At 45.5% G+C, this 23,146-nt stretch overlaps 1 protein-coding gene across 2 annotated transcripts in view; it reads right to left on the bottom strand.

Moving 5' to 3' along the window:
- Positions 1 to 23,146, bottom strand: part of SLC24A4 (solute carrier family 24 member 4) — an 873,854-nt gene that overhangs the window by 218,159 nt on the left and 632,549 nt on the right. Inside the window, exon 10 of one of the 2 annotated variants that reach the window (XM_069637921.1) lies at positions 7,259 to 7,344. In XM_069637921.1, the coding sequence (XP_069494022.1) occupies positions 7,259 to 7,344 (86 nt within the window). Of the gene's footprint in view, positions 1 to 7,201; positions 7,345 to 23,146 lie in introns of both variants that reach the window. The other variant, XM_069637920.1, reaches the window with a different exon arrangement.

Consider the following 23,146-nt stretch of genomic DNA (forward strand, 5'->3'; position numbering starts at 1 on the left):
CAAGGTGGAAAAGCTATCTTGTCTACTTGCACGGAATAAGGGGAATTAACACCCGACGCCAACATCAGTCATCCTTATTCTTTCAGCTGGGTGTGATTTATACCCGTTAGACTTAGAAAGGAAGCGAGGTATAACGCAAGTATGCAGCGGGGCAGAAGAGCCTCTCATTCAATGTATAATCTACGTAAAAATAAGTGTTTACCTACTAAGGATCCCAGAGAGTGCCTAAAGCAAGGGGGCACAAATAAAAAGAACACTAAACAGGCTGGACCGGTGATGCAAGGGACTATAACAGAGTTTTTCCCGGTGAACCCACCCCCTACCATCAATTCCACGGTAATTGAGGAAACGGTGGCACAGGTACACGTGGGCGGCAGTTCTCTAAACACCTCTAACCTCGACGACATAGACAATAACTCTCTACTAGATCTATGTTTGTCTATACAGAGAGGGATGCGAGCTCAAAGCACATCGAGGCATATTAGTGGCATAATGTCCCTTGAAGAAAATAATATGAATAGTGCCACGGAGGAATACAATGTCATGGGAAGGAGTGAACGACTGTCTGCCTCTCCTAATTTAATTTTGACGTTGATGGAGGACGATCCAGAAAAAGTGATAGAAGACAACAGCGAATTGCATCCCAGTTCAACTAAGATAACTGAGCTACAATCGTCAGTAGCAGCTCTGCAATTTTCCCTCAAGATACTCCTACAAATGACAGGACGTATCTTGGCCAACACTAATACCATCACTATGGCACTAGAACTTAAAGATCTACCGCGAGAAGAAGCAGAAACCAATCTATCAGCTGCATTAATTACAGCAGAAGAGATCAAAGAACAGGAAGCAGGGTTGGAAGGAAACGAGGAGATGCAGGCACCCAATAGTAATAGCATTATTGTAATATCTCCCGAGGAGGTGGAAGAATAAGAACGAGAGTGTAACATCTGGTCCCCCCTCACTCGTAAACAACGCAGAATGGCAAAGAAAGCCCTGAAGAATAAGCCAGCCGTGACAGACACCCAACCCCCGATATCTGAACCCAAACCAGCACCCGAGACACAGTCAAAAAAGGCAAGGAAAAGAATGGCGAGAGCAGCACAACGGGCGAAGATGGTAAAGGGTTCATTGCCACACTGGCTGATTCCGGAAGGAAAGACAACGGAAACGGAGGAAAAGGAAGCATCTGAGCTACTTGATGAGACGGATCTGGAAATTAGTATCCAGATACAGCCGAACGACGGACCCGGGAGACAGGCGGTAGAGGAATTGGGAGAACCGCCCTCTCCGGCGCTGGGGAAAGTAGTAACTAATACATCTTTGAATCGTATTTGTTTCATTAAGAACTTATATCCCAATGGAAAAAATCCATGGTTGGCACGCTCAGAGCTGTTTGCAAGATTATATCATGTTCCTCAGTTGCGTGTCTTGAAATCCGAGGACTTCTTTTTTGTAGAACCACTTGGATGTCCCAACCCTAATGTCTCAGCTGTACACTGTGTCTTCACGACTACGGCCCAGTTACTCAGAAAATACAAAGAAGAATTGATAGCGGTTGACATTGATATTGACGTAGACCCATTGGAGAAGGGCACATTACCAGATCCAGAAGCTTGTGCATCAAAGGTGGCGATAGATATTGCCACTCAAATTGGGGAAGGAGAAAATTCCACTCTGGCTGAAATACCGCAAGCTCTAAAGTCACTTCTAGAGCATATTCCGCAACTGTTAAAGAACCATTGATGTATGTCACTACTTTCTTGGAACTGTAGAGGCTTTTCCCACCTACTTAGAGCTGAGGGTTCTGCGGAGCTACTATCACAACACAGTTGCATTTGCCTCCAAGAGACATGGTCTATTGACCCGCTACTATTGGATGGTTTTGTTATATACCAAGCAGCTGCTAAACGAGGCAGCAAAGGCCGCCCTTATGGTGGATTGTTAACTGGGGTAGTGAACTCGATTGTATCTCGTAAGGTACAGTCTAAAGCGGAGGAACAGCTCCTGGCAGTAGAAGTTGATCTATATGATGAAAGAGGTCTGGGAAGGTTATTATTTATTAATCTTTATAGCCCCCCAGGAGACTTGGCCCGCGATTCATTACAGGAAGCTATACAGGACTTGCTGTCCTCCTGGTGGTTGAAAACAGGAAATTCCGCCGTGGCCGTGATGGGCGACTTTAATTGCCACATGACTGATGAAACTTGTATACCTGCCAATCCTGATTTGAGATCAAGATGTATTATGGCCCATAAAAAGAGGGATATTGATGGGCTGGGCTGGTTGCAATTGTTTGGTGCTTGGGATATGGCATTGATTAATGGTCGAGCTTTGGGAGACAGGCCGGGGAAACACACGTGGTCTAACGGAGTTTCTGTTAGTACCTTAGATTACATATTTATGTGCCCGGAGTTACAGACAAGAGTAGCTGACATGACCGTGAGGCAGAATGAATGGAGTGACCACGCTTCTTTGCAGTGTACACTACGTATCCCCATTCCCACATTGGTATCTACTAATGTTGGTAATATCCAAACTAATCTTACAGGATCCAGAATTGTGTGGTCGGAGAGAAATATAAAAACTTAGCTATTGAAGCACTTAAACCCACTACTGCCTTAGATTACCACGAGTTTGAACGCATGACAGTAAATGAGATCGAGGAGTGGATATATAGATTCTCCGATCAGCATGCTACGGCCAAAAAAGGCCCTATGTTGAAAACTGGGGGAAGCTCACTCCATTTCAATAGGGAAATTAGAGATGCAAAGAAAGATCTAAGAAGGGCCACCCGTGAGCTGAAACAGATGAACCTCACGGGAGTCCTGTACTGCGAGAAAGTAAGAAAGATTAAAAAGCAATATAGAGTAGTTATTAAAAACATTAAGAACACTGAGAAAAATGCTAGGTACCAGAAGTTAATACAGACAATATGTACTAGAAATTCTCGCAGTATATGGTCACTACTTAACGAGAATAGAGAGAAGACAAAAGGACACTTAATCAACCCAATAAGTAAAGAGGTGTGGGAAAAATTCCTGTTAGATCGGAATGCAGGAGGTAAAGAAACCATGAATAGATTCCAGGGGCAGGTTCCGGCCCAGGCACCTTTTGATGTTTCAAGTGAGGCAGTATTTAAGAAAATCGTGGCTCTTAAGCCCTCCAGAGCCCCCGGTCCTAACGGGTTAGCCAATATTGTGATCAAGAGTTACCCTTTATTCTGGGCTGAGCTGTTTCCATTACTCTTTAGCAAAATCCTAGAGCAGGGATTTATTCCCCGCTCTTGGCAAACTGCTATCCTGATTCCTGTTTTCAAAAAAGGTAATCGTATGGACCCGAATAATTATAGGCTGCTATCTATGTTGGACATCTCGGGCAAATTATTTGCCTCCTTGCTACTTAGTGAGCTCCAGAAGTGGGTTGATAGTTCCAACATACTTAGCAGATTTCAATGTGGATTTAGGCGGGATTTCTCCACTGCACACAACCTCTTGGTTATGGATATTCTCCGTACTCGGGCACTTAGTAAGGGCCAACCTCCATTATATGCGCTCTATATTGATTTTAAGGCCGCTTTTGACTCCATCCCTCGAGCAAGGCTATGGACTAAGCTAGAGAAATTGGGATGCCCAATTGGACTGCTATATTATTTAAAATTACTCCACCATAATACCACGGCGTGTCTTAGATTAAATAAGGAAGGAGATCGAACGCATAATGTGACTCAAGATGGTGGGGTAAAACAGGGATGCGTTACAGCTCCCCTGATTTATAATTTATATGTATACGACATCCCAATAGTCCTAGCCGAGGTCGATAACTGTCCCCCTAAAGTGGGTGGAGCCTCATGCACAGTAATAGCATATGCGGATGATCTGGTGATATTCGATAACACCATAGGCGGCCTAAGACGTTCCGCAACTTCCCTATGGGACTATGCCAGTAAAAATGGCTTGACCATCAATCTGGACAAGACCAAAGTACTAAGATTCACGAGAAGAAGAGTAACGCGCGTGAATCTGATGGTACATGGCAGCTTAATCCCTTATGCTCCAACCTATCGTTATCTGGGTGTAGACATTGAGCCCATAGGCGATTATGTCCTTTGCAAACAAGGGCGAACCTTAAGAGCTTTACAAGTTATCTCCCTTATAGTATCGTTCACAAATAAGCAGGGTGGTTTTACCTTGTGGGGGACACGTCAGCTTTATATTCAAGTATTTGCACCTATGATCACCTATGGCCTTGAGTCCCTGCATACTATGGAATTGGGGTGGTTACAAATACTGGAGGGTAAGTTCTGGAGACGGATCTTGGGGTTACCGCCGGGGGTCCCAATGGCCCTGATCCGACTCGAACTGGGTCTCCTCTCCCTTAAAGCTATGGTATTGAAGAAAAGGGTGGGCTTTTACCTCAAGATGACTGGCGACTCTGCCAATCCCCTGCTTGCTGTGATCCAAAAGGAGGTGCTCAAAAAATCTTCGACCTCACCCTTCCACAAAGATATGGTCAAACTCCTTGCAGACATTGGATGGACACACAGAGAGAAGCATGTAACAAAGGAAACCTTATATGCGTTAGGTAAAAAAATAGAGCTATGGGATTGGCTCGAGAATTTTGCGCATATAAGCACTCTCAAGACATATCAGTTTGTTAAATATCGACTGTATAATTTTATGAAGCCTCAAGCCTATTTATCACTGTGCCCCTCTAGAAGACTTAGACGTTTCATCATCTTGTTCAGATTAGAACAATTACCCACTCTATATAGGAAAGGGGCCTGGGAGAAAACCCCGAGGGATGAGCGCATATGCCGTCTTTGCAAATCCCCAGATTGTTTAGAGACAGCGAGACATCTTCTCACCGAATACCAGACATTGAGAGCTACAATTATACGCCATCTGGGGGATTTTGTACACGATCTGGAAACAATACGTGAAAAGTCTTTTTGGCTTCACTGTACCAACAGTAACAATATGCATCTCTTAATTGCACTTTATAACATCTGGCAACAAGTTGAACTTGATCTGAAGGATGGACTGGAAGCACCTCAAGATTGAGGAGCACAAGTAGCTCGAGGTATATGTGCAGAAGTTTTTAGTTGATAGCGAATTATGACTTTATTTTTTATATATGTGTATATTGTGTGAATTGATTATAATGTGTTTATGATTTGTATAAGTTTTATGTGTAAAGAGTGAATTTATTTTCATTCTATATCACATTAAAGAAATTAAAGTGGAGCTGGCAGAGAACTGGGGTGATGTGTGAGTTTGGCTAGGTGGAGGATGAGTCTCACTGCTGTGTTTTATATAGCTTGCCGGAGGAGGAGAGTGCTGTTTGGGAGTCCAGTGAAAATACCATTTTCACAATCTATCTTGGACAGAACCAGTGCTTGGAGTGCAGTGCAGACGTCGCCAGGTAGAAGGATGTGTTGTATCTTGCGTAGGAGGTGTTGTTGTATATTGCAGGTTTTGGTGACAGGAGCTATGTGGCATGTGAACAAAATGTGGGGGTCGAAAGTGAAGCCAAGTAATTTGGCAGGTGTGGAGAGGGATATGTGTGGGTTGTCTGTGGCAAGATCCTTGATCCCGGGGGTGCAGTCAGGGTTTGTGCCTTGGCGGGCAGATGAGGAGGTATTCCGTTTTGCAAGGATTGAGTTTGAGGCAGTGGGGAGCCATCCAGGTGGTGATGGTGGAGAGATGTCTTTTTGAGGATGCAGAGTTGTGAAGGGGATGAGATTTGGAAGTCTATGGCCCTCATTACAACCTTGGCAGAGGACCATGGTGCTGTTAGCACCATGGTCCATGCCGCTAAGGTTACGATTCCGCCATGGTGGATGGCGGAATTACCGCCCCATTCCAAGGTGAGTGGGGCGGTAATTCCCCATTCACCATTTGCCCTTCCCCATTCCCATTTTTGCCCCCATAGGGCATAATGGGAATGGGGAAGGTGCTAATTACGGCACCGTAAATTACAGTGCCGTAATTAGCTCCAAAGTCCCTTTGCGGGTTGGATTTTTAACGCCTGCTAAAAGCAGGCGTTAAACACCAACCCGCAAAGGGACACTTGTAATCAGCGTTAAGGGTTAACGGCGCCGACGGCGCCGTTAAACCCTTAACGCCTGAGTTGTAATGAGGGCCAATTTGTGTGTTGTCTGCATATTGGTGGAAATGGATGTTGTGCTTGCTAAGGGTCTATCTGAGGAATTCTACATATAATTTGAACAGGAGTGGAGATGGGGAGAAACCTGGACTTCTCAGGTGGGGTTGCATTAATATGGCCACATGGAGAAAAAGTGTGTTCTATCAGTGAGGAAGGAGGAGAACCGGTCGAGGATGGTCCAGTCTCCTTCACATACATCCTGTGGGATAGGATGTGGAGGAGAATGTTGTGGTTGATGGTGTTGAAGGCTGCAGAGAGGTCGAGGAGTACCAGAAGAGCTCTATGTCCATTGTCAGTGATGTTGTGGGGGTCATCGAGGATGTGAAATGTCCTGGTCTCGGTCCACGATGAAAGCCAGAAGGGGTTGAGGATTGTTTGTGGTGCCGGGTGGGTTTGTGGTGTTGGATGTGATGAAGCTTTCCATGATTCTGACGAGGTATGGCAGAATGAAGTACAAAAGGATGAAGTTTCCATACATTGGGAAGAGACGGTTAAAGCACACAAGATCTTTCCAAAGGTAACACAGTATAAAGTCTACATGTATTGGGAATGCCAACATTAAGGTGCAAAACACTAATTGGAAGGGTATCAAACCGTAACATCCACAAATGCAGGCAATGCCAATTTAAAGGTACAAACACTCAGTCCAAAAAAGCAAATTATCCAATGCAAATTCTCTCGAACTACAAATATAACTTTAATTCACACTACACCACTATGTTGCAACACTCACATTCGATATTAAATACCCAACATCCATGCTATATTATTGACTGTTTGCATTTTAAAATTGCATTACCATCCTGCAGCCCACACACAAAGTTGGCTCACAGGATTTCATAAGAGTCAGGTTCATTTGTGAATTTGTGAGCTGTGCCAGCTACACGCCACTTAAGATATAGCCGATAAAGAGGCTTTGTCAATACTGGATTGGCGAACGGGTCTCACTCCTTGGATACGGCCACAGATCTGTCCTGCTATCACCAAGCAAGGTCAGTGCTTGGCTCACCACGTCCTGTCTGCTTAGCCTTACCTTTCCCCAGAAGGGGCAGCGATGGGTCGTCACAGACGAGGTCATAAGAAGTGTTACCGTCTTGCATCTCGTTGCAGACGGTGCTCCCGTTTGCCATGTTTTTATGCTTCATCGTAAACAGTTTCTGCAGCTTCATATTGAATCTGGAATTCAAAAAAGGCCTAGTTAGCTACAAAATGGTGTTGATGTTGAATTCCATGACAGAGGATGAACGAAGAATCCTAATGCAAACAATTTTCCCCTAAATTATTTGGTGGGGAACACAATAATTAATAACCAAACATTTCAGTAGCCAGACCATCGGCCAACTACTCAATACGGAATACATGCTTCCTAACTTCTAAGAGGAGAGTTCCTGCCTCAAAACGAATGCCAAAAGGGTCCATCAGGATGTCTGTCAACAAATAAACCACTGTGCTGTGTCAAAACCTACTTCTGTCCCTCACGCTATAAACCTAAAAAGTAAACTAACACAAAGTTCCATCTTTTATGGGAGTTGCTTTGTTCTCCCATTTCTGGATTGTTACTTAAAAAAATGTTCCTTCAAACATAAACACCAGGGGGAATGACTCCCTTGCCCTGATTTGCAGCTTTCAAACACTCTTTAAACAATGTTCCCTCCAAGAGAATGACTCACTTCTGCTGGTGTGATTCTGTACAAGTTGCAAAATAACCAGGGGGAATAACTCCCTTCCCCCTGGTATATCTTAATATACTGTTCAAAAATGCCAGGGGGAATGACTCCATTCCCTGGAATCACCAATTTGAATTTTATCTCAGGACCAAGAGAGTGACTCCCTTCTCTTGGTCTGCTCTTGATACACCAAAGCCAGGGGGGATGACTTCCTTCCCCTGGTGTCTCTCTTCTTTTGTTTTATTAGCAGGAGAATTACTCTCTTCTCCTTGTATCCCTTGATAGTCAGATCTTTCAGTTTGATATTTATATATAGTGCCTTGGAAACCTAGTTTAATATTTCTTTTTTGGGGTCCCAGACCCTTCTTCTATCACCAGAGGTTTCCTCTTCCCCACTCATTGCGGCAAACAGGGGCCCAGACCCTTCCTGGTGGCTCTTCTTCCCCACTGCATTTGTGTAAAGGGTCCCAGACCCTTCCCCAGTTGTCAGTGGGCTCTTCCTCTCAAATGCAATTATGGACAGAGTCCAAGACCCTTCCCTGGTGGCAAGTGGACTCTTCTTCCCCACTGTGATTATGGACAGAGTCCCAGACCCTTCCCTGGTGCCAGTGGACTCTTCTTACCCACTGTGATTATGGACAGATTCCCAGACCCTTCCCTGGTGGCCAGTGGACTCTTCTTCCCCACTGTGATTATGGACAGAGCCCCAGACCCTTCCCTGGTGGCAAGTGGACTTATCTCAACAGCTGTCTTTAGGGCGACTCCCTCAATGGAGGATAGTACAGGGGCAATGTGCTGGTCTCGGAAGGAAGACCAGGTAGAGCAACAGAGGTTTGAATCCTGGATCCCTGCTTAGAAATTGAACTCAGGTATGGTATTAGGTGCGTTATAAAAACCAATTAATTAATTAATTATCTTAAATAAATAAATAAATACATAAGCTTGCTTGGTTTTGCTTCGGGTCCCCAGCACTTACCTTGCTCAGGTTCCAACCCCTTTCTTTCCTCCCCTTTTCGCCGGGCCCTCTTGGTTCACTCTCCTGCCAAGTACTGCCACATTAAGTTCCGTTAACTTGCACTCAGTATCTGTAATTAACTTGTGTTTACTTTCAAGTTGTATGCCCCTTCCGGTTCCTGCGTTACACCCATTATCTCTGCTGGCTTTGGGACCCTCTGGCGGTTCATCCAGGGCCTTGCTTCATTCAGGAGCATTGCACAGCCTTTCTTTGTCTCTGCATTTCCTGCTCCAGGTTCTTGGTTCCTGCTCTTTGGGCCTATGGAGTAGGCGCTGTTGCAGAACACGCGGCCCACCTTCTCCAGGTCGTGCCACTGCTTCTCAGCCTCCAGCCACATTCGTGACCAGTTCCACATCACTGGGCAAAGGGTTCTTGCTGCCTGCTGCTTGTCTCCAGTGGATGACTGCTTCCAGCTTCCCCAGAGCGTTTTCTGCTCCACCTTTGAGTCTCCTGGGATGCACTGTCTTCCACGCTGCTTTCCTTCTCGGCTGGCCCACATCCAGGACGGTTCTCTCTGTCACTGAGTCCATCATCTGTTTTTATGTTGTTTTGGTGACCACTCCCCCTTGGAGCACTAGAACGGCTTCTCTTGTTCCATGAATCACTCTTCATTACTCCTTGGGGCCACCTCTTCTCAGTACTTGAATTGAGTTTGGCGTTTGCTTTTCAGACAATCTTCTTTATTTCAGTTGATTTTTAACTGACATGATGTTAAATTTTACATCTTGGATGATCTTCATCTCAGTTGGTGAAACTGACCTGTTATTGCAATTGCACGTAGTTGTGTCAGTCAGAGGAGAGTATGAAGGAGTGCTAAAGGCTTCACTTAGGTCTGGGCTCGTAGGTTGTGCTGTCTAGCACCCAAGTGGTCGTCTTTATCCCCAGTAGGGGAGTTCTTCCCCATGAGGTCCTCCTACATACAGCCACCGCTAGGGGGACTATTGGGCAGTGGCCTTGCATCCCTAACCACAAGAGAAGCCCCCCCCCGGGGGAGAAGTGACAACACCTAGTGAACCAGAACAAAATAATCACACAGGGCTATTCCAAGGGTATTCCCAGGGTTGGGATTCCGGATTACTGTTTGAATTTGCGTTTCCCTTACACTCTGTGGGTAAATCTCATTCAGGGGGAACATTGTGAGTATCCTCAGAGGAACGTCCTCAAAGTCCATACTTCAGGGTTAGGTGTCGGTATCATGGCGGGAGGGTTTGGTTAGAGACTGCCAATCAACATTTGCTTGCTGCTGAAGTATAGCTACTTTTTATTCATCACGTAGAGTTTTCCTGGAAGCAAGGAGAGCAGACAAGCAGTACTCAGGGGCCTCCACTTGACAGGAAAACTAAAGTTGGATATCACTGGTGCAATTTGAGGACAGGCCTGGTAATTAGGTGGGCCGTGCACCTTGACTTTCCACAAGGATAACTCATGAGTTAAACACTCATTTTGCAAATGGCGTTTGCCTGCACATCCCATATTCAAAATCCCAGCAGGGATGACTTAGCCTTGATACTAAATTGGGTACCATTAAATTGGAAAATAATAACATCTATTATTTAACCCAATTAGAAACAGGAGAAATCTGGCACGAGGAGCTATATGAAAATGGGATAGAATTTCTTTTAGATAAAACAATCCATCTAGCAAGTGTGTGGGTGCACTTATCGAGCGCTTGAAAAGAATGAGTTTTAAAAGGTAATTTGTATTGCAGCAAGTCACTGAAAGAAAATGACCACCTCTTGCAATCGACATAAATCAATTTGGTAATGAATTAATCCCAGTGTCTGAACTTTCTCTTTAGTCCTTGACCTTCAGCTTGAAATACATTTTGTTAGAAAGTAATGTGAAGAAGCCTACGGATCCCTCATTAATCCCCTGCCTAAAGTCTCCTCCCAGGTGGCCAGGGAATGGCAGACGCTTCCTGATCCTGACCTTGGCGGTAGTTAATGCGGGAGGATCAGCTGGAATGAGACAAGGCCCAGGGTGTTGAGTAGATCCCCTGTGATGAGACACAGTATTTGTCATTTAAAAGGGAGAACCTTTTAAAGTTTCCAAAACAGGTAATGGCATATTGTTATTATGATGTATCTGACCACATATAAGATCTGTGGTTCTGGGCACAAATGCCATAAAACCTGAACAATTAACAGAAAGACCATGTACTGTACACCAGAATAAAAATCCTCCCTACTCCTTTACTTTAATAGATTTGTATTGCGCAGCCATTGACCTTTAGGCTTAAGGGCGCAACAAGACGAGGGCAACATATAAACAAGAAAGCATGAGAGACATGCTAAAGATTGAGATTAGAAAATACTAGGGTCAAAGGTTATGCAAACAAGCGGGTCTTAAGCTTTCTTTTAAATATGTCAAACGATTTATATACCTAAAGGTATATTGAAAGGAATTTAGAAATATTGCCTTAATAAATTGTCTTCCTCTGTAACAATGAATTCTAATGGTTAACCCTTGAATAAGCCTAAGGGAAATACACCTTCCCTTAAAACCAAGATGTTATTGAAAAGAACTTCCTTTGTTGTTGAGGATTACAACTCCCATAATCCCCTAAGTACTGGGACAAGGAAGAGGGCTGAAGAGTCATGTTATAGTATTAGTCGGGCAATTAAGCCTGATGGCCCACACCTGAGGGAAGCTGAGAGGCTTAAAAGGGCCCTCTGGTGCAGGCAATTGTAAGGAGTTGGAACTTTGGCTTTAGTGTATGCAGTAGTAGCAGAGGCAGAAGGAAGAAGGCACAGTGTTGGCAGTCCAGGCAGAAGTGGGAGAACCAGAGCAATGCCGGGACTCCGATGGAGAATATTTCACCTGCTTGTCATATGAGGGTCCTGTTCCCCCAAACTCTGGTCTGCAGAGGCTGCATAGCGGAAGGCATGCAGGAAGAATGCCTTTCCCCATGTGAGCCTAATTGAAGAGATTGCTCAGTAAGAAGGAGGTTGGAGACCATTGCAAGGAGCTGCTGTGAAGCCGTCGGTCTCAGAAGCGTGAGGGGTTCCTTAACTGAGTGGTCGGACTGAAGACGCGTTCAGCAAGGAAGGGTGTGGGTGCCAAGTAAAGACAGAAGTTGTAGAAGTTGTGCAACATGTGGAGAAAGGAATGCTAAAGCAGGTGAGTTAAATCTAGTGCTCTGAATCCTTGCACCAGTACTGCCGGCAACAGTATCCAGCTTAATAATCCCTTGCGTAAGAATAGAAGTGATGCAAAGTTGTTCACTGAGTCTTTAACAATAGGACACTTGAAAAGTAGCACTCACGTGTGATCGGGTATTTTCTCTTTCATTTGCGTGAAGAGCAAACACTACGAAAAGCAGTTGTTAAAGTTAAACCTTAGTAAAATACATGAAGAAGTGGTCACAAGTGCCTAATTATGCTTCTAGGGGGAAGAATGACCTCTGAACCATTATTCATGCAGACAACAATTCCTACCAAAGAGAAGTCAAGTGTTGTAACATTGTATTTGACGTTGGAGAGAGCAAGCATTGCCCAAGCCAAGAGTGAACCAGGTATTCCCCACTTGAGACTGAAACCAGCCTTTCCCAATGCCAGAGAACAGTTTACAGAGTACTGTGAGCCCAATAGAATGTCAGTATTGCCTAAGACACAAGTGTGCAGGCATTACCTGAAGTCAAGAGATTGGCACCAAAGCTTCTGAGTAACTATTCTGGCGAACAGTAGGCAGAGGGATAAAGGCAGAGTTGGGGAAGGGAAACTTGCTGATTATAAATATTCTTTGAAGTTGATCCAACCTACATTGCCAAAGACTGTAGAGGAAGAGTGAAGTGTGTTCCAAAGGCAATTCTAGGTAGTTGTTGGTTGCAGACCGACAAGAAAGACAGAAGGCTGCCCCTCTGAAAAGGAAGGTTCGGAGGAAGAGTGAAGTTGTTTTTCCTTTGAACTGTAGTAATTCTTCTTGGACAACTGAAAGGTGTGGCAAACCATAATGGCAGGGGATGACATTGATGCTATTTTTTTGTGAAGTGGAATGTCTGATCACCAAGAAGAGAAGCTTTTCTGTTATTGGAACTTTGGTTAACAAAACCGTACTTTGATATGGGAGACATCAAGAACTGAACTGAGAATGTATCACATACCGTGAAGGCAGAAAGAAGCACCATTTATTGAATGCTCCTTACTAATAAAATAAAGACAGAGACAACTGAGTAAAACTTGGGTCACAAACTAAGAAAAGGTTGGGAACATGCCTAACTTGCCCAACGTTAAGGTGGAATTTCCCTCCCTAACTAAAACTATGGAGAGTCTTGGTCAGGAAGTCCAAAGCAAATATGTGTGTGTTCAAAGCCTACACTTGCCCTCACAACTATTTGAATATAATGTGTAGGGATGTCGGCATCAAAATGAGAAGTTTTCAAATAAAAGTTCAGAGCTTCTTCCAGCTCATTGTTGGAAAAGGGGTTTTCCCTTCCCCAAGATTCAGGATCGTTCACTTTGTCAAAAAGAGGGGTTCCCTTCCCGCACGCTTTCAAGACTCTCATTATTCGAAAAGCAATACAATTCCTTAGGATACGTCTCAGGTTTTTGGTACCTTTGCCTTTCATTAATTTCACCAATATCACAAAAGTTCGGTTCAATAATATCAGATCACCTAAGTTTCTCTTGGACAGTCAAACACAAGCTTATGGGTGAGTAATGTGGCTTTTCCTTCAGGTGGGTGTATTCGGTTAGGTGCAGTTGTCCACCCATTACAGGTCACACAACTAACACACCTTACTTGTTTCTTCTTTACAGTTACACTGCCACTGTTTCAGCTTCACAGCGGTATTGGGTTTTCCTCTTTATACTCTCTCAAGACTTGTTTTGCCACCATTCTCTTCATATACTTTCAAATATTCTTAAAGCTTTTGCAACTTCTTATTCTTTCAGTTTGCAGAGTTCTTTATATTCTTATGGCACTTGCCAATGCTTGTTTTCTTCAGTTTACAGAATTCACAGTTCCCTTTGTATCAGGGAATATCACCAACTGCTTAAAATTCAAATCGTGTTCAATCACACTTGCTTTCTTTTGATTCGGTATTCAAAACATAAGGCGTTATTTCATTCCATTCAAGCACATTTCATATCTTTCCATCAAATTCCCAGTTTACTCCACTGCAGGGAATTTGTATCCTGCTCACGGGAGTTTTCACACTTTTCAAATACTTCAATTTCTCCGGCCCTTTCTTGGCCTTCTCCATTTAATTTAATTCACAGTTCTGTATGCACAAATCCTTCTATTCACTGTTCTTAGCCTTCATGTTATAGCCTTCATAGCGTATTGTCAAAAGTATTTCTTTTAAGCTGGACTGGTGTTCACAGTACCTAAATGGTCCCTTGCACGCTTGCGAGGGATCCAGCCTGCACAGAGCACATGGTTTACCCCACAGTGTCCTGGGGTCATTCAAACTCCTTTGACTCACCGTGTACGCTGTCTCTGGGTTCTGCTCTTCACATCGGCAGGCTCTCTGTGGCTGTCGCTGCTCCCGACTGCGCACTTTGGTTACAGAATCTCTGCCACCTTGGTTGAACGGACAAGGAGTCCCTCCGACTCCTGGAGGGCTGTAGATGAGTTCTGCCACCGGAGATCTTTCCTGCTTCCGATACAGCGACTCTGCAGCTCCAAAACACTTAAGGGCACACATCTCCCTGGTCTCTCCTCTGGCTTCCCCTGCAAGCCAGCCACAGGTAATCTCATTAGCATCACCTAAGTGGGCCATTTATACTGCCCTACAGGCCCCAGGTGCAGGCAATGTTCTTTTACTGAGGAACGGTCATGGTACTTGACATCCTCCTTCCTCTTTCCAGTACCAGAGGGGTATTTGTGCATGTTTGTGTTAATAAAGAGAGGATGTATAACTCTGGGTTGTCTCTTCCGCATCTCAGTACCTGAAAGGAGTATATTGGGAGAGTGTTTTCTGGAATAATAGGGTAGAGCTTGATAATACCCTATAAAGGCTTGGCAGGATGTCACCCAGGTGATCCCCCCTCGCAAATCCACCCCCAGGGTCAGGATCCAAAAGTGACAGCATTTCCCTGGCCACCTGGGAGGAGGATATATTGGGGAAAGAAGTGAGAACACACTCATATTCCTCGAAATACATGAATTTCCTCATTTCTTTTTCTTAAACATTGAAGCTAAGTTTACCTTGAATCCTGGGGAAGGGGAGCTCACCCAGGTTATTCAGAGGATATCAACAGAGACTCTGAATATCATTGTTGATGTTATTTGACTTGCCATATATTTTCTTTGTGTATTTGATATTTAAGTGTGAGGGCCAGACATGCTGTGTTAGAGTGTTTTCCTTTAGTTTTAATAGCCAGGGAAATCCTCGTCAGTGTGGGGATAGTGAGGCCCTTGATAACATTTATAATTTAATAAAATGACTTATTTTGAACAATCATCCAAAAGTTGTCCGCCTCACATTGCTGACCCCTCATAATCCATTTGTTGCTAATATTTGCTTCCTTTATTACTTTAAAGAGTATATATTGTTGTTATGATAAACATATGTAATGAAGAATAACACAATGTTCAAGAAAATAAACTCAGACAAATTCAGCCTCGAATGAAATAAAAAAAAGAGGCCTTGAGAAAGTGCTGTTTAGTACGAAACGTGTAGACTCTTAGTTATGTCATGGTAATTATCACAACAACAATATATACTTTTTCAAGAAATGAAGCATGATATCATCGAGCGATGCATGGTCTAACAAGTTATTACAGCGTGAAGTTCAATAAAAAGGAGAAAGTGCTGACACTCGGATTTAGTCATTACGATATTATCCAATTCAGTTTTACTAATGTTATCCACCAGGACGCTAACACATTTATTACACTGTTAATGGGCACACTGCCCCTCAAACCATGGTGTACTGACACTTTGTAGGCTGATCTGAAGTGACTGCTGTTTCCAAATCTCCAAGGGGTCCATCCACTCATGTTGTAACGGCCAGGAGTGGGAAGCTTGTGCAAGTCTTGGGAGCCACAAGGAAGAAATGCAGCTAGCCCAGACCACCTAAAATATCCACCCTCAGGCAGGGACCTATTATAAAGCCATTTGTAATCCTCCATAGTGAGACAAACGCCCTTGGGTGACCCAGCTGCTACACATAATGAAAAAGCATTGGCAAAGCCAACAGTTTAGGCTTTTGTGTATACATGAGATAGTCATTTTTTCAGACTCTGCCATTGTGGGACCACCTGGTGGTCATATTATGGCAACAGCTACCAAATGGTGTCAGTACATGGGAATATTATGTCAATGCCTTGCAAATCATATAAAGAGCCAAAACTGCTGGCTTTGCCACTGATTACATTCAATAAGAAATCAATGCAAGGAACAGATGCAGTGACACACATATTGCTTGTAAATCAAGTGCTAAAGGCACACTTGTTTAAGTCATTTTTATTACACCAGCAATTCATCAATTATCTATTAAATGACTGCTCAGAAATAACATTAGCATTTCATTACAAGCGCAGAGCATGCTGAAAGACATGCCAGGACCGCACTTTTGGCAGGGAGGAGCAGGCGGGAAGGGCCACAGGGACTATTATGGCCCTGGCTAGTCAATGAGTGGGCAAAAAGCCAAATAGCATCCACACCCTGTGTCCTTCACTGCTGATTCAATTAATTTCGTACCTTCGCTTTCCATTTCAATAGTTTCGGCCTACAGGCAGTGCTTACAGTGTCCAACTAATAGCCAAAACTAAAACTAGGTCAGGCCAATCTTACCCGCCAAAAGAGAAAAATCGACTTCCTTATATATTACTGGGACATCCCACTCGTGCCCCCCTGTTATTGACTATGTTGTCACTCCTGGTTACATTTAAACATACAAGTTGGCAACCGGAGGTGCACATTTTAGTTGACTGTGTGCAATAGCCAACTAAATGCCTAGATGCCTCTGGGTTAGGTGCGTGTAGAGAAGTCGCGAGAGCCCCGCTCTCGCGAGATCTCGCGCAACCGGAAGTCCCGCCCCCGCGCGCTCCGCGCGCATTACGAGCCGGGCCGAGGACGCGGAGGGAAGCGTCTTGCCGGCTCCTCTGAGAACGGGGCCTGCAGCTCCGTTGGGGACGTGAGCTGCACACAGCAAACCCCAGCCACTTCAGGCCCGTTGGCCTTAATCCTTAGAGACCCTCAGTTTGTATGTATTTGGGACTGGCTGGCGATTCATAAATAAAGCCCTTCCAGAGCACCAGCAAGTCTCCTGTTTTCCATTACTGCATTTTACTACATAAATTGGCGACGAGGATCACCACAACCCACGAAGAAGCATGCAAGGAGCAACGCCACCGCCACCCTTCCTCCAAACTCCAGGTAGGCCTGCCATTCCGTGGCCACAATGGCAGCCCCTATTCATGACCTACGTGGAAGCACTGGGTGGAGCAGGGTTCTCGGCGGCAAGGCGCAGGGCCATGTTACTCAATGCCCTGGGGGTAGAGGGACAAAGAATTTTCGAAAGTCTGACCCCGATCCCGGTTGATGGCGACAACGACGACGTGTTCAAGGAGGCGGTGAGGAGAATCGTTAAGAGGTTTGCCAGCAAAGAAAACACAGTGCTGCACAGAATACGGTTCTACGGTCGGAAGCAGGAAATGTCGGAACCAGTGGATGATTACGTCACTAAGCTGAGGGAACTGGCGGCATTATGTAACTTTGGCAACAATGCGGAAAACCTCATTTGTGACATGTTGACCGTTCACACGAACAGCAGGAAAGTCCAAGATAAATTTATCATCGAAAAGGAACTGCAGCTGGAGAAAGCAATCGAAATTGCCAGAGCAGTCGAAGAAACGGCGGGAAGACGGAAGGAGCTCACAGGAGCCCAGAGCTCCGCTGAAATACAGGCAGTGGGCTTCCATTCAAAAAAAGAAAGGCCGTCATCGGACATGAGGGATGCGAAAGGAAACAGGAAAGAACCCCTCAAGTGCCACAGGTGCACCAGTACGAAGCACTTAGCGTTTGACAGAGAGTGCCCAGCCAGAGATAAGGAGTGCTCCGTATGTAAACGCATTGGCCACTTCTCAATCGTGTGTCGATGGAGAAACAGGAAAGTCACCAGTCTCAACGCAGAGCGCATCATGGAGAGAGAATCATCCTCAGAAGATGAAGGTAGGCCCACAGTTATAATGGTGAACAGCACAAGAGCCAGGAGAGAGAAGCCCCATTGCACGATTAAAATAGACGGCAATGAAACTAGGGTCATGGCAGACTCAGGTTCGGATCTAACCATCATTCCCCTGAAGACTTACAAAGAAATGGTGGGAAAAGAAAAAGTACAAGTGCTGACTACGCGACACAAGCCCACAGTTTTCGGGGGAGCGTCGGTTGAACTCTTGGGGTACATAAATGGCAAAGTCGAATTCAAAGGGAGAGTGGCAACCACTAGAGTCTACTTCAGCCATGAAGGTCCAGCAGTGTTAGGTTGGGACGACCAAGACAAACTGAAAATTAGACTGGATCCCAGCACAGAGGATCAGGTACTGTCAGTCAGTGCAAAGGACGGACCTGTGCTCAAAAACGATTATCCTACACTATTCTCAGAGGAGCCGGGGCACATTAAGGGTTTTCTCCACAAAATTGTACTCAAAAGAAATGCTGTCCCAGTCAAGCATCGGGTGAGGCCGGTACCTGCCACAGCCAGAGATACCCTCAGAGGACAGTTAGACAAGATGAAGAGGGAGGGGGTCATAGAAGAAATCGAAGCATCCGAGTGGTTGAGCCCGGTGGTTCTCATAAAGAAGCCCCTTTCCCAGGAATTGAGGGTCTGCATAGACCTGCGCAGCTTAAACTTGGAAGTCATCACGGACAATTACCCTCTTCCAAGCATCAACGAACTCATTCTACTAATGAAAGAGGCCAAGATATTTTCAAAACTCGACATGAGAAATGCATACCACCAAATACAGCTCCATGAAGAGTCAAAACCCCTCACGGCATTCATCACTCCGTTTGGGACATACCAATTCACCAAAATGCCGTTTGGGTTGTCATCAGCAGCATCGGCTTTCCAAAGGATGATGGATGTCCTGCTACGCAATGTTAAAAACGTAGTGTATTTCCAGGACGACATCCTGGTGTATGCAGGGGATGAGCAGACCCACGACTCCACGTTGAGAAAAGTCCTCAACAAGCTACAAGAAGCAGGCATCTGCTTACGCCACGAAAAATGCATGTTCAAGGTGAAAGAGGTCGAATACTTAGGGTACCTGATCTCGGAAAAAGGCATCAGTCCAAAAAGGAACCTCATGCAGGCCATCAGTAGAGCTCCAGAACCCACCTGCAAAGAAGAAGTGAGGTCATTTCTTGGACTCGCTGAGTACTATGCCAAATTCATACCAAAGTTCTCAGAAACCACAGCACCCCTCCGCGACTTACTCAAAAAAGGGTCGGAGTTTACGTGGCAAGAACCGCAGAAGATTGCGATGGGAAGCATAAAACAGCACATCATGGATGCCCCATGTCTGCAACCATTTAATCCAACGTGGGAGACCGTCATCACCACAGACGCCAGTGCGTATGGACTGGGAGCAGTATTAACTCAAAAGAAAGGTGACACGGAACATGTGGTAGCCTTTGCGTCGAAGGCGTTATCGGAAGCGGAACAGAATTACTCCACCATTGAAAAGGAAATGCTGGCGTGTGCATGGGCAGTGGAACACTTCAGAACATACGTGTGGGGCACAAAGTTCAAGCTGCTGACGGACCATAAACCGCTCATCCACATGCTCAGCCCTGGAGGGACCAAAACATCCACACCCAGATTAGCACGCATTGCAGCCAAACTGCAAGAGTACACTTTTAAAGTCCAGCACATTTCAGGTTGGAAAAATACGCAGGCCGACTGCATGTCGCGGCTGCCGGAAGATAAAGATAAAGCAACCACATTCCTACATGGGGAATGCATCGTGGCATCCGTCATGGACTTAAGAGCACCCGACTACCTGGAACTCCGTGAAAGGCACTGGGAGGAAGAGGATGTGAAAGACCCCACCATGACCAGGATTCGAGAATGCATCAAGGAAGGTTGGCCCAGTGAAAAAGTGCTGCCCGAAGGCATGAGGCCATATTGGAAAGTGTCGGATGAGCTGTCCGAAATCGAAGGGATCGTCATGAAAAATGATCAAATCATTCCCCCAATAGGTATGAGGAAAACCATTCTCTGCCGGGCTCACGCGGGACACCTCGGAAACACGATGACTCGCCGCAGAGTGAGAGAGGCCTACTGGTGGCCGTCCATGGACCAAGAAATTCGCACCATGATAGAACGGTGTCATGAATGCTTAAACAGCGACAAAAGACTTAAGGTCCGCCAGGCACCCCTGATACCCACAGAAATACCCGAAGCAGCATGGTCCAAAATAGGCATCGACTTCATAGGACCCTTGGAGGCTATGTCGCCGGAACACAGGTATGGCATAGTGCTGGTGGACTACTTATCGAAATGGGTGGAGGCAGAGTTTGTCCCTAATATAACCACCAAGACGGTCATAGAAGTACTCACAGAAATTTTCCAAAGGGAAGGCCTCCCCAAGGAGGTGGTTACGGACAATGGGGTGCAATTGGTCTCTAAAGACATGGAAGATTTTCTAAAAAGAAATCATATAATTCAAAAGAAAGCTGCCCTGTATCACCCTCAGGCCAATGGGCTTGTAGAAAGGGCAAACAGATTCATAAAGGGTGCCATCCAATTGGCAACAGCTTCAGGAATGGACCCGCTCAAAACCACCAAAGAGGCCATAGCGGCCCACAGACTCACTCCAAATGGCATCACGCAGGTTTCCCCGTTCAAAATGTTGAGAGGGAGGAGTGCGGCGTCCACGCTGATTCCACCATGGCTATCGAAAGTACGAGAAGATGAGGCTGTGGACATGTCAGAAGTAGTGTGGCGAATCCAAATCAGTAAGGCACGTATGAAGTCATGGAGTGATGAGAGAAGGAGGGCCAAACAAGTGCCAGACATAAGAAAGGGAGACCTGGTCAAGATCAGACTACCGAAGAAAGATCAAATCACAGGGTCCCGATACAGTCGACCCTGCCAAGTAATTCACAAAGGAACAAACTACATTCGCACGGAAGACGGGCGCACATGGAACGTTGATAGAGTAGCACTGTACCAGAGGAGGCAAGAAAGAGAGAGGTCTCCGGAGAGATCACTAGTAGAGACTGAGAAGAACTATGGGAGAAGCGAGGAACGTGAACACGAAGGAGACGACGAAGAAAGGTTGGAACCTGAGGTCGAACCGGAAGAACTCGATGCGGACCTGGAACCAGAGCAGCAAGAAGAGTGCGCTGGAACCAGGGAGCGGCCCAGAAGAGAGCACAGAAGACCGGTGAGATACAATGACTATGTTGTACAGTGACTCTATCATCAGTCGGGAAAAGGGAGGTGTGTAGAGAAGTCGCGAGAGCCCCGCTCTTGCGAGATCTCGCGCAACCGGAAGTCCCGCCCCCGCGCGCTCCGCGCGCATTACGAGCCGGGCCGAGGACGCGGAGGGAAGCGTCTTGCCGGCTCCTCTGAGAACGGGGCCTGCAGCTCCGTTGGGGACGTGAGCTGCACACAGCAAACCCCAGCCACTTCAGGCCCGTTGGCCTTAATCCTTAGAGACCCTCAGTTTGTATGTATTTGGGACTGGCTGGCGATTCATAAATAAAGCCCTTCCAGAGCACCAGCAAGTCTCCTGTTTTCCATTACTGCATTTTACTACAGTGCGCTTAACAAATGTCAAAATAAATAAATAAATAAATTGTTCAGTAAAGGCCCTCTTTGCATTTTGGTGCAGCAGGACCCCGAGGAGCGAAAGCCTTTAAAAAGCATATTTTCATGGCTGTCATCATAAATGTTACTTGTGGAAGAGTACAGCTTATTTCCCTTCCATAAAAGTGTAGGCTAAGATTGATCCCTCTAATACAAATTGCCCAACTCGATGGTTCCACTTCCTACGCGTGGGCGCCAGAGACGAAAATTCATCTCCCCAGGGTACAGCGCGCCAGAGTTGCTATATCTCACAAGCAGCCCCTCGCTGTGCGACAGCAATAATAATAATTCTAATTAAAAAAAATATGTGCCTTTACAGCACATTTCGGCTATATTTGGATCCCAAAGAGCGGCGCAAGCAAATCAAGCCGTCTTTTTCATTTGAGCACCTCAATTTAAAAGTCATTTTCAATTTTGCACTCCACAGCCGTCAACTTGTTTTGCGGTTTTGGAAATGGGAAATGCAACTCCGTTGCTCCTTTTCATTCGAAACATTTTTTGAAAGAAAAGAAAATTAGGAAGATGGAGCCTTTATTTGGCTAACCCATATTTTGGTGCCAAGCTTCCAAGAGCACATTGGTCCCGATTTTGGGCAGTTATTAGTAAAAGCCTGGCCAGAATAGGAGACCAGTGTGGTCTTAAATGCCAGCAATCAGGAATATCACTTGGGCTAATTATGTCTATTTTGCAAAACCGACGAGTCAGAGATTGAAAATCTCTCTCATTGGATAACGTTACCCTTTCTTTGTTTTTTACTTGTATTATATGTTGTCAACACTGTTGTATACTGCTTGTGCTTGGTGGATTGAAAATGATAAATTAATAAAGAAAGAAAAAAAGAAAACCTGTGAATGAATAAGACCCATTGTCCATTCCTCCGGGAAACCTTTCATTCCAGTGTTTTTCCACCTGTTCTGGAAAACTAGGTGCAAATTAGGCTTGGCCTGCCCCAAAAATGTCATCGCAATACGCAGTGCTCAGTCACATCAATTCTGTGTCAAACCTCAAGCAACCACCGGCGTCATGGGGCGTCATCAGTAAGGTGTGGCTTGGGACTGCTGGCACAGCAAGTTTACGGCTCATGTCTGAGCCTAACCAGACCACTTCTGAGGCATGATGGATGAAAAGGCTTTGCATTAATCATAACCATTGGTAATTGCTATGGGTTGCCTTATAGGCCATTATTCGCCACCCTACTGTACCATTACAAAAGGTTGGAAACAAGTGGACGTCGAATTACGAAATCCCATTGCGAGATCATAGTTTTTTCCAGTAATTCAAAAAGAGAAAATGCAATTCAACTTTGATTCTCACTGAAAACGTGCGGCAGGGCAAGGGCGCAGTGTTTGGTGCCGTCCCTGGAGGGACTCTTCCCACTTCCTGGTTTGGCCACGCCCCCCCTGGCATATCAGCGCCTTCCTCACCCCGCAGCGGTGAAGCCCGCGGCGGGGCAAGGGCGCGGTGTTTGGCGCCGTCCCCGGAGGGACTCTTCCCGTTTCCTGGTTTTGTCACGCCCCCCCTGGCATATC

The sequence above is a fragment of the Ambystoma mexicanum genome, chromosome 14, assembly GCF_040938575.1.
Source record: "Ambystoma mexicanum isolate Mex_15411 chromosome 14, UKY_AmexF1_1, whole genome shotgun sequence".
In the NCBI taxonomy this organism is placed as follows: domain Eukaryota; kingdom Metazoa; phylum Chordata; class Amphibia; order Caudata; family Ambystomatidae; genus Ambystoma; species Ambystoma mexicanum.